The sequence below is a fragment of the Pocillopora verrucosa genome, chromosome 3, assembly GCF_036669915.1.
Source record: "Pocillopora verrucosa isolate sample1 chromosome 3, ASM3666991v2, whole genome shotgun sequence".
NCBI lineage: Eukaryota > Metazoa > Cnidaria > Anthozoa > Scleractinia > Pocilloporidae > Pocillopora > Pocillopora verrucosa.
Window position 1 is genome coordinate 7,880,958 of NC_089314.1, and position 12,673 is coordinate 7,893,630.

Consider the following 12,673-nt stretch of genomic DNA (forward strand, 5'->3'; position numbering starts at 1 on the left):
TCCAAAATCGCACTATTGTGCTTCTTCTTTAGGAATTTAAGATTTAACCACATCTCCAAAAATGGCAGGGCTGTCGTTTTATTTGCATTAACTATTAATAGCTGAAAGCCTCCCGTGCTATTGGCTGCAGTTCAGTGTGTGTATCTGAGGCATTTACAAATTTAGTTTGAACTGCTTTCTACATAAGGACATAGTCTCATTGTCCTTAATATGTACTCAACGCTAATTCATTCAGTGCGACCAGCCACTATAATCCGTGTTTTGCCGAGCCAATGAAGTCATTTTATTGAAGTCATATATATAAGCTGTCATCTCGCCAAGCACGACATGATATTAGGATATTTGTAATCACCAAGGACCTTGTAAGATGACTGTTTTTTTAAACTACTTTATTCTTAACAGTAATTTGCAATCCACATACATCACCTCCCAGTTTGCTAACTTAAAAGTATGGACAGGATTAGACTGGTTTCTAGTACTTACCAGAACAAAACGAAATCTCCGAGCTACATCTTCCAAATACGTCTCGGTATATTATAGTGATTAAAACACAATTACATCGAACACCATTAAACAAGGAGGAGGAAGCACTACGCATGTTTTAAACATAATCAAAATGGGCTAGAATATATTCATGTTCATTTGAAAGGAAATTCTAGGAAGTATTTTGGTTACTGTGGACCAGCGCTTTAATATTTCTAGAATGGTCACTCTATAGCCTATCCACCACAATTTAATTGATCTACAGTGATGCTGGGTACGCTGTAAAAAGGACCAGGTGTTTTTCGGTTTGACAATAGCTTCACAAGAAAAGCCTTATCCCTGCTTGGTGTTAAGCTATGATAACTGAAACAAAATGAAACGACTCACTGCCACCAGGAAACTTATTCAAATATATCGTTTGATTTGTAATGATTTTATTGTTCATATGAAAGACGTGTTTCAGTGACAACTTTCCATCATTCCCAATGTAAATTCAAAATTGTCATTGCTTGGTCAAATTGGCGGTTCTTTATGTACATAAGGTTTCGGCTTATAGCCAGCAACGTGTGTAAAACAAAATCAGACTCAGTTGTGTATTGACACTCCTGTGTTCTCCTTAAGTTCAACATAAACCAACGATGTAAACCTGTTGGCGTCAAATGTTTCATTATTAGGTGACATCTTCATCTCGTATTTATTCTCTTCACCTAATTTAATTTATATTTATAATCTAAGAGGTGGAACATATTAGAATAAGGTTCAAAATGGTGGTACCTTCTCGATCCAATGGTATGGTTTTAACTCTCCGTTATTGTACATATTTCTCTGCCCGAGTCTTCTTCGGAATTTTTTTTTTTTCAATCAAGTTTATTTATGAAATGAAAACGAGTCCTATTAATCAAAAAATCGGTTCTAGTTATCCTACCGAAGCGAGACGCTATTGTAAAGACCACTTACGCTCAGAGTTGGGGTGAATTATTTATCTATCTCAGTTTGATAGTCTATATAATTTCTTGTCATTTCAGACGAGCTAATCATAAAGACTAACTTGGCATGGCTGATGAAGATGAAAGTGCCGAAAACTTCGAAAGTCCACAAGGGGCTGAAGAATTAGTTAGAAATCTTCTTGAACAGGTGAAGACCATCGGAGAAAAGGTAAAGAAAAGAAAGAACACCTGGAGGAGGTTTCAGAAAAGTATCACAATGAAGCGAGGCATCTTCAGGGAATTCTTCAAAACTATATGAGTTGAGGGGATCGTTCAGTGAAGGAGAGAGAATTCAAGCTGAGTTTGAAGAATTTTGTGAATCGCTACCTTGAGATCCCAAGACCTTACCGTGAAGCTGGAGAAGTTGGATGCCCATCCTAGACGATGTCCGCGTTGAGGAAGAAAAAATACCTAAGTTCAGTGAGCAGGCTCTCAACATAGACACCGCGTCGCTGTCTACCGGAGAAGGTCGCAAAGAGTTTTTAGACTTGAAACAAGATGTTGACGATTGGTTTGACACTGTTCGCCTTAAGTTTAAGGAGGGAAAGAAGAGAAAATTGAGCCTGTATACCAAAGGAAATGTCGAGGACCTTTCTCACTCGTTACATGCTTGGAGGAAAGCTTCTGAGGTTGCTAGAGAATATGGTCGCAAGCTGACGATCCTGAAGTCTAACGAACAAGACCTGACGGAGGAAATGCATAGGATGAGAGGTGAAATAGAGGGGCTAAAGAATCACAATAAAACATTAGATGACGAGATTTCACTTTTGCGTGGAAAATTGTTGGAGGCGGAACAGACAATTCTTGAAAATCAAACTCTGCATGAGGACATTACTGAAGACTTGAGAGAGAAACTGAAAGAACTTCGCGAGGAGTTAAGCTGTGAAAAACGCACTACTTTTGGAAAGGAAATGGAAGCAGACGAGCTCAGAGGAAAACTGTATGAACTGCAATCAGTAGACGACCTCAGCCAGAAGAAGATTGAAATGCTTCAGGATCGTACAAAGCTATTAGAGGAAGATATTGAATCCCTTAGGGAGCGGTTACTAGCAGGAGAAAAAGATAAAGAAGATGCAGAATCACTTCTATTTGAACTACAAAGGGAACTAGAGGTCCTTAATGATGCCAATGATGAGGAAGATGTAGGGGACAACAAGACCAACGACTACAGTCGTGTAAACAAATTGGTGCAGACACTGAAGAAAAAATTAGAAGAAAATCAAGGATATATCGAAAATTTAGAAAGTGAAATCAAAGGGGAGAAGAATCGTAACCACGAAAATGCAGACGAAATTGAGAAGCTGTTGCAAAGAATTGAAGTCGAGGAGAAAGGGAAGGAGGAGCAGGGAAAACTGATTGATACAATACGTAACTTACTGGACGAAAATGAAAAACTGGCCGCAGATCTAGAATCCCAAAATAAAGCTTTGAATGAAGACATCAGTGAAGAAAGATCAAGAGTAATGGAACTACGAGGGAGAGTAGGGGAGCTCCAGGAAGCCATCAATGACGAGAAGAAGGCCAACTTTGATATGGAAATGGAAGTTTCTAGACTTAAACATAAAGTAGAGGATGAGGAAACTAAAAGTGAGCTTGGCCTTAGGCGGATAGAGCTTCTACAAGAAGAAATCGCAACCTTACTGAATACCATTAAAGAAAAAGTGGAAATAATCGAAGAACTTCGCTCTCAATTAAGCGATTACGAAGAAATTAAAGGAAAACTAAAAGCTGAGAGACAACGAAACGAAAGCAATGAGCAAAGTATCGTGGAACTTCAGAACAGAATGGTTCAAAACGAAGACGCATTACAAAAAAAGGAGACCGAGATAAGAAATATCAGAGAAGAACTAAAAGACACTAAAGAAAAACTAGAGGGCGTGGAGAAAGAATTAGAGTGGATTAAAGAAAACAATAACTTGTTGTCAGGGATTCTTCAAGAAAAAGACAGAACATTGCTGGAAAAGGAGGAAAGGCTGAAGCAAGCTTTGGTTAATCTCGACTCGGAGCGCACAGTTCAGAATGAATATTCATTAAAATGTAATATGCTTGAAAAGAAGATATATCTAACAGAATCGGAGAACAGCGAAATTACAAAAGTGGCTGAACTGGCCGAGAATGAATTGCAAAAGGAAAGAGAAAAATGTGTTCACAAAGAAAACGAAATTTCGAAACTCAAGGAAGAAATTGAGGAGGAACGTAGGAAAAACTTGGAAAGTCAACGCGTTATCCAAGAACTCGATGAACAACTTTCAGAAGCCGATGCTTTAAATCAGTATAACCAAGGTATTAAATCAAGCTCCATCGAAAACATTATGGAAGCGGAGAAGCAAAACGAGCAGCTTCTCAACATCATCGAAGAACTGAAAGAAAATGTCAATGAGAAAGAACTTGGTATCGAAGAACTTGTCTCGAGCTACGCTGTTGAGGAGCAGAGGCTTAGGGATGAATTATCACAACTAAAAGATCAGTTAGGGCTGTCAAAAATGGATAATCAGACAAAATCTGAGATTATAAGGTATCTCAAGGATGAAATTGAACGAATGCGCAATGTGATGAGGATCAAAGCATCCATACTCGGGACTGATGAAGAAGGGGTCCAACAAAAGGAGAGAGTGGCCGAGCATGTTGAACAGCTTGAACAAGGGCTTGGCTTGAACCGTGACCGCTCTGAAGGGCGTGAAGATTTCGACTTTGATGAGGAACTAGAAGAACGAAAAGCTGAAGTACAAGAACTTTTGGAGATTCTAGAAGGTGAAAAGGAGAAAAATATCATGTACGAGGAAATGATACAACAACTAGAGGAAATGGTGAAGTTGCAAGACGAAATAACAGATGCTGATGAATCAGACGGTGTAGGAACAGAGAGGGCAAATGAGACCAGGAAAGAATTTTATGCTAAGAAAGAAGAGTACAAGCGTCAGAAACAGGAAAACCTCCGAAGTGAACTCTCTAAATTAGAGGAGATTGTAGAAGACCTTCGCGGCAGACTAAGAGCAGAGCAGAGACATGTAAAAGACCGGGATAATCTCATCAAGACGTTAAATCAAGCCAGCAACAGAGATCTTGCCAGAAACGAAGAGCTTTCGGCACAGCTACAAGCCATGAAAGATAAGGCCAAGCAGCAGCTTGAACACTCTGAGGAGATGGCAAAAAAGGTAGAGGACGGTCAAAAACTGATCAGGGACCTAGAAATGCAAGTAGAAAAGGAGAGACTGCGCGCCTTGACCATTGAAGAACTGCTATCATCTGAGAAAGGCCAATCAAAGGAAAAGAAAGAAGCCACAAAGGATCTCAAACGTAGGGTCGAGGAATATCAGAAAACTGTCAACGACATTAAAGGAAAGGTAGATAAGATCAATCGGCATTTACACTGCATGTCTCCTGGCTCTCACGAGTCTCACCGCATGGGCTCTTCTGATGTTTCAGTCAAAAGAATCAACGAGCGACTTGCCTCTCATAGCTCTTTCATAAGGGAGCTTAAGGCTAGCATGAGTGCCGTGGAGGAAACCAGCAAGAGCATACGAGCCGAATTGCGAACTCAGACGGACAGAAGAAAGAAGCAAGAGAAGAATATTGATGATCTATTGGGAAAATCTGCAGAGTACGATAACCTTGTAGAAGACATGAAACGAGAGCTCGGGGAAATTAGGAAGAGGTACCAGGAGTTGAGTGGCGAGCTTGGACCGGACGAAGATGGTGATTCAGCAAGTGGCAGGCCAGAAAGTCCTACTAAACTTGTTCGACTCATGCCTGAGCATGAGTTAAGCAAGCAGTTATCACACTTTGAAGAGCTTTTAGAAACTATATTTTCAGAAGAAGCTCAAAGGATCGAAGAATTGCAATCAAAGCTGGATGAAGTATTCAAGAAGAACATTGAGTTTTCAGTAGTCATGAGAGAGATAAGAGACAACTTGGAAGAGGAAAAGGTGAAACGAGGACCATGGGAAGTTGAAAGAGATGAACTGAAAGCGGCAGTAGCGAAGAGCGAGGTAAAGATTGATCATTTAGTTATCAGTCTTCAACAAGAGGAAATGGCAAAACAAAGGCTTCATGATCAAATTCAGCAACTAGAGGAGGAAGTTAAGGAGAAAGAGAAGAGGATTACAACAGTGCAAGTGGAAATTCGCGAAACTGAAGGAACAATTCAGAGGCTAGAAAAAGAGCTGGCAGAAGAGAAAGAGAGAAATTTTGACTTACAAGAGCGAGTAATGAAGGAAATGGAAGACAGTCTTCAAGAAAGCAAGACAAAGCTGGACGAAATTCGCGTGCAAGCTGAGCAAGAGATGCGAAAGACGGCTGATCAATCTGCAGCGGAGAAATCAGAAAAAGAAGTGCGAATAAAAGAACTGGAAAAAGATATGTTAAAGCAAGGTGATGTCTTAGACGAGCTGAGATCGTTTTTAGAAAAAGAACAAAATCAAGTGTTTGAATTGAACGAGCGCCTAGAAATAGAGCGAAACCACTCGGCAATGAAAGAAAATATGATCGAAAACCTCAAAGAAAAACTAAGGAGGGAGTCCGAGCGAAGTGAGGAGCTACGTAAGCTTATCGAAGAGGCGGAAGATAGAACACTTAGACTCAGTGAAGCTCTGACTCAAGAACAAGTTCGCGGAGTTGAACGAGAGGAGGCCATGAAACATTTGCGTGACCGAATAAATGAAGAACAGCATAAGTTAAGCGAGTCCAAGGATGCTTTGGAAGAAGAACTCCAGCTAACGAAACAGTTACGAGAAAAATTGTCTTTTGAGCAGCTTTTGAAGTCGGAATTCGAAAGAGAACTTGACAAAGTAAAATCAAAACTTTCCGAGGAGCGGAAAACTAAGGAAAATCTTCAGGAACTGTTGTGTAGGGACAAGAATCTGGTGTATGAATCGGAAAATAAATTAAGAGAGCAATTAGACGACGCAAAAGAGAAAGAAAAACTAATACATGAACTTAAATCCGATTTAGAAACAGAACGAAAGTGTTATAAAATTCTGTCGGAAAGATTGCAATGCGAGCAGAATCGAATTGTGGAGTTGGAGGAAAAACTTAAAGAGACAGAATCAGTGATAAGTTCTGATAGAGAAATGATAGACTGTTTGCGAGATGACAGCTTAAAAGGGGATGAAAAACTCTTCGAGATTTTGGAAAAGTTAGAACGAACAGAGAAACTAAACAGAGAGAAGGAAGAAGAGATTGGTAGTCTAGTCACCGACTTAGCAGCAGAGAGAAAACGAACAGAGGGTCTTATGGAAAATTTAGAAAGTGAAAGGTTTACAAAAGCCAAAATGGAGGAGAGAATTAAGGAACTAGAAGAAACAAATGCGAAGGATGAACTCCTCTTCCAGGAACTTCGAAACAAAGTTGATGTCGAGGTGGTGAAGAATCGTGAAATTGCAGAAAAACACGACCAAGAAAAAATGACAAATCAGATGTTTCGGGATAAGGTGCGTGAATTGGAGTCTCAAGTAGCACAAGACAGTGAAATTTTCGAAGAGCTCAATAGAACTATTGAGATAGAACGAGAGCAAAGTCGAAAGCTCGATGAATTGCTTCACCAGGAGAGAAATGAGACTGTCCGACGCGACAACGTTTTGACTGAGTTGGAGGGACAACTCTTTAATGAGCGCATAACTAAAGAGGAACTGCAGGGTCAGCTAGAATCAGAAAAGCGGAATAACAGCGATTTACATGACTTGCTAAGGACCAGTCGTGAGGACGAGTTCAGCAGAAGGGAAGTAGAAAGAAAACTCGCCGAGGAGATGAAATATGAAGTAGAGGAGAAAATCGCAATTCAAGCAAAGAAAGCTGAAGAACTTGAATCCATGCTTGAAGCAGAAAAATTAAACGTTATGGAGAGAGACGCTTCAAGGCAAGAATTGCAGAGATCCGTTGAACAAAGAGATTTCTGGCTATCACAGCTAGCAGATGAACTCACCAAAGATATGGAAGAAAGTCAAAGTTCTACTGACGAAGAGAAGGAACTGCGTACGCAAGACTTGAAATCAGGTGCTGGACCTTCCGTATGGGCTCAGGAAAGTGTATTAAATCCAGTGGAGAGCAGTCCCTATGACAACCTTTTCGGGAAAATATTGGCAGGAAGAGATACGAAAAGAAACGTCAAGCTCAAGTCAAAAGAACGCAAAAGAAGACTTAAAGAGAAAGAGATGCTGTTAGAGGAAGCTAACAGGAAATTTGATGATGAAAGAAAATTGAACGAAGAAAAGGTCGCTGAGCTGCGAGCTAGCAAAGATAGAATGAAGCTCTTCGAGAGCGAAAACCACACAAACAAAAGAGATTCTGAGAAGCTTCGAGATGAGCTGGAAAACGAACAAATCCGAAGCCAATCTTTTGAAGTTTATTAGCTGAGCAACAAAAATCAAATCGGGATCAAAACGAGCTGGTTAAATCACTGGAAGACAGGGTGAACGAGGGATATAAGCGATTGCATGTAGCTACACAACAATACGAAGAACAGTTGAGAGAGAATCGAACACGGCAAGAGGAAATTATCAAACTACGAGACTTGTGCGAAGTGCAAGAAGATAAGATTGAAGAGTTAGATAAGGAGCTTAGGACCTTAAAGACCCTTCACCAAGAAAAAGATTACCTTACAAGAGAGACCTTTGATCAGGTGAAAGATTTAAGAAAACAGCTGGATGGAGAATTGAGTAACATTGAAGACCAAAGGAAAGTACAAGAGATGAGAGGAAGTGACACCACCGACGCAATTCCCTGTCATGGTGAAGGATATAAGGCCCTTAGCAGTTTAAGAGAAGAGGTGGAAAACGTAAAGAAAGTCATTAACTACAAATTAAATGAGTTATCTGATCTTCGCCAACAAGTGGCTGGAAGAGGAGAAATTACAAGTGATCATCTTTCTCAAAAGAAGATACGAGAAAGAGCGGAAAAAGCAGAAAGCCAACTAAAGAAGCTTCAGTCGTCGTATCATCTTCTTTTAACTGACGCTGAAATGAAAAAGTTTTTGGTGGAAGATGCTCAGACCGAGGCGAAAAATCTTAGAAGGGAGTTGAATGAGAAAAACATTTGCATTAAGGAGCTGAAGGACAAAGTGAAGTCTCCTCCTCCAGAAAAAACAATGATAGTAAAGGATGACAATGAAGTTCAGAAATTAAAATTATCTTTGTCACAGCAAGACAAACTAATCCAAGACATGAAAAAGGAATATAAATCCAAACTGATCAAAAAAGAAGCTGAGCTAAGGGAGTTACAACTGTCTCTTCAGATAATGAAGTCTATCTATCAAGGATTGAAGGCAGAGAAAGAAAGAGAGGACGCAGTTAAAAACGCAGAGAAAGCTCGAAAGAGCAAGGAGGATATTAGTGCTGCGATTGAAATGGTGAGCGACCTTCAACAACAAATCGATTGCCTTCAGGAGGAAATTACTGGTCATCAGCAGATGGCCCAGACCCTCAAAGAAAATGACAAAACCGCCAAATTGCCGAATGAAAATGACAAGAGCTATCTTAAAAGGCGTAGCAGCCTGCGTGGCGTTTTGTCTCTGCAAATTGACGAGAAAGAGAAGAAGCTTAAACGACTTAGGATGTTACTGAAATCCATCGAAAACCGATACGGAAAGGAAATGTTGGAAATCAAAGAGAATGAGACAAGTTTCAAGGGCGAACTAACCTCAGATTCAGAGGGAGAGTCTAAAGAAATTATTCCTCAGGCTAGAGAAACCAGCCTTGAACAGTCATTGCCTCTACCTGATTTGGTGGGAACGACACAGAAAGCTTCCCTCACCGTACACAATGAAATCAGCCCAGGGTCAGCCTCTGTGGAAGACGACGAACAGTCGTGTTTTGAAACAGACGCTGTCCTTCACAGAAACCTGGATGACACACGAAGTATTTCACCTTTTAGCAAGAAAAGATTGTTTGTCTTATTTCTTTTTGTTACCCTCATTGGTGCCGTAGTATTTGCAGCTACTTTAAAAGTATCAAATACCCTGATGGCTGGTGTTTTGACCACTGTTTTGATTCTGCTGTTTATTTCTCGGTTTAAGAGGACAGTGCTTAATATCTCTGACGGAAGTTTAAAGAATCAGCTTTTCGCGATGGATCAACAAAAGAAAGAGCTTCTTGAAAAAATCGAGGAAATGAAACTACGTCAGGAAGGAGACACAGCCTTAATTGCAGACCTTAAGAGACAACTTGAAGAAGAAATTGCTGACAAAGAAGCGAAGCGGGTAGAAAGTGAAGAGATCATGGCGACCAAGGAGGAAATGTCTAATAAGCTGAGGAAATTAGAAGCAGAAGATTTTGAATCCAGAATGAAAATGGAGATCGAGAAAACAAAACTTTCCGAGGCCGAAAAAATGAAGAGGGGATACGAGGAGTACAAAATGTTGAAAGAGGAGATTGATCATATGAAACGACTGCGTGAAAAAGAAATGGATGATAGAAAAGCCAAAATTTCAGAGCTTGAGAAGCTCGAAACTACTTCTGAAGAGGCGAGAGAAGATGGAATTAAAACTTTAAACTTGCCTATCTCTGTTCTTCCTATTTGCATTGCAGTTTCTGTGTTACTTTGTCAGCTGGGCGGTTATCATTTCTTAGCGCCGTATATGATATTCTTCGTTTTGATAACTGTCGCCGCGAATGCGTGGTACTCCAAACGGAGGGTGTCCCAAGTATTACGCAACGAAAGACAAAACTTTGCCGAGCAAAACGAAGAAATGGATGACATGACCGAGCTCTTAGATAGACAGTTTGAAGTTGTGAAGTCCCAGAAGTCAGCAATTGACATGCTCATGAAAGAGATAGAAAAAGAAAAGCAAGAGAGGAAGGAAAAACGCACTACTCTTGCGAAGCTTATTTGGCAGCTGCAAGAGATGGAAGGAATGCAAAACATCATTTCAAAACAAGCTCCTAAAGCAAAAGAAGTCACAGAGCTTGAGGCTGCCGTAAGGTCCAAAGCCGAGGAGAAGGCTTTAGCTAGAGCAAAATTCTACAACACTATGATAAAAACGTTGAAAGAGATCAATGCCGACGATGAAGAAGACGACGAAATGACGGATGACTTGTGCAGTGCCGCACAAGAGTTAGCTGATTACGCCGAAGATCAACTAGAAGAGCAAAAGAAAAGAGAGCTTGAAAAAGAAAAGCCACAGCGCCCTAAAAAGAGAGAACGCTTTCAATGGAAGTCAATGACGCTTTTTGCTGTCAACTGTGCAACATTGGCCATTTCCCTCGCTCTTCAATCGTACTTAATTACAGCGCTGGTAGCCATTCAAGCTGCATTCTATGCTCTGCAATGGAAGGAGGGTTCGGTAGATCAGCTCAAGGAGAAGCTAAGGCGAGAAGCTACTCGAAATCGATCTTTACAACTGGAAATAGAAAAGATGAAGACATTGCTAGAGACAGAGAAGACCTATAAGGTGTCTGACGAGTACGCGCTTGAAATCAAAGAGAGAAAGAAAGCCAGGAAATCCACGAAAATCAGTTGATAACACTTTCATTCTCAGGTGTGACGAAAAAGGAATTTTTCCTTACCAATGCAATACTTTTTGACTGAGTTGATAAGAAGAGAGTAAAATATCAACTAGAAATAGAAGTTTTTCTATTATTTTAGAGAAAATTGTCAGAGCTAGACCTATGGGAAATATATGGAAGGCAGTACGGATAATTGGTATTTAGATTCGGAGATGAAAATGGATGACCGAGACATTTAAAGAAAATACTGGTATTTTAGGAAAATAGTAACTAATGGTATGAAATTTGAAACCTGAGATCAAACAAAAAGGAAAGAGAAAGCGGGAAAAAGAGAGCAGCACAAAACGAAAAGCACGGAGGTTTCTATGAATACTGAATGAACACCATGAGTGGTACACTGATATGTCCTGTGCTGCTCATTGACTGGCTGAGCGAAAGAGAAGGTTTCGCTGATGTTTCGCGTGTTCATCTTGCTCCATATAAGGGTATTCCTTGATTGAAGAAATGTAGTTGTTTTCTCGGAGTCCAACGCTATTTATAGATGTTAATTTTTGTAGGCATGTTACTGTTCACATTATCCCTTATTGAACAACTCAATCGACATTGGAAAATTTGTATTTTAAAAATGAAATCGCTGAACTGAAAATAGTTCTATGTGAATTGCCACATGAATTAAATGTTTTCAGCAGTGTCGGTTTTTTTATCATTATTCTTATTAATAGTTCGTTTGATGTACAACTTTTAACAGTATTTCTTAGTTCTTGTAGCTATAGCCCTAAAGAAGAAGTTTTTCCACTCTAAATTGTGTTGGTGTGGTCAATTACGAATTCAGGGACGATGTAAGTGGTTCTTTGGCAATAATTTTTCGAATTAAGCATCATTCCCAAGAGCAAGTGTGCAAGATAGCTTCTCTATTTCCTGAGTACTAGAGCATTCAACCAAAAAATTTTGAGCATCGCATCGCAGATTGGATCCCCATTGGGGCAGTCACGGTTTTTTCTTCATCTCGCGATTGAAGCACACAAAATTCACAATAGATTCTGTGTTTACATATACCTTCTCATTAAGAGGAATTGCGTGGTCTTGCCTTAAACATTGCTTCAAGGAATTACGTATACCTTGAGAGTAATTCTCGACGGGAATAGCGTTGTGCTGATGAAAGTATTCTTGAAGGGAGGTAATCCTCAATCCTAAGCTGAAATTAATAGAGGTGAATAGAAGTATTCTCATCGTTTTGTTTTGAATTATCTTACATTGCGACGGAATCAGCCTGCGTGATTAACAACACGTTAAAGCCTGTATTGAAAATTAAACATTTGGGTTGTTGAGGGTAACATTAATTAAACATTGCTCTCTCAAGAAGATCCCCAGTAGTTTTGAGCTACCATTTACAATGTCTCCCTTTCAAGACGATGAATGCATCTGTTCAAATTGCCTTTAGAAGCAATTATAGGCCAAGGAAGTACACATTGACAACCTCGATTAATTAACAGAATTTTTCAAGTTAATGAACCATTGGATTTTCATAATTCCTAACTTGTTCGTTTGATAAATGACAACCGTCTTTTATCAACAGCTTGTACACATTATAATAACAATAAAATACTTGATTCCACCGATTATTTTGGCTTGAATTTAAATACTGGAGAGATCGAGAATGCACGTAAATATTTTAATCTATAAAGGAACCGGCGAGGTCAAAAGCTTTCGATAGATTTAAGGTCTCAAGTCTGAAAGTTACATTTATTGGCGAGTTTAAAACTTTTA

The 12,673-nt window shown here is 39.7% G+C and overlaps 1 protein-coding gene across 1 annotated transcript; it reads left to right on the plus strand.

Annotated features, from left to right (window-relative positions):
• Nucleotides 1-1,536: 1,536 nt before the first annotated feature.
• LOC136279803 (trichohyalin-like) lies at nucleotides 1,537-11,676 on the plus strand. Its single transcript, XM_066164076.1, is given in 6 exon segments — nucleotides 1,537-1,642; nucleotides 1,645-1,710; nucleotides 1,713-1,790; nucleotides 1,793-1,842; nucleotides 1,844-7,805; nucleotides 7,808-11,676. Coding segments are annotated over 6 exon segments (9,375 nt in total). The 3' UTR covers nucleotides 10,921-11,676.
• Nucleotides 11,677-12,673: the final 997 nt, after the last annotated feature.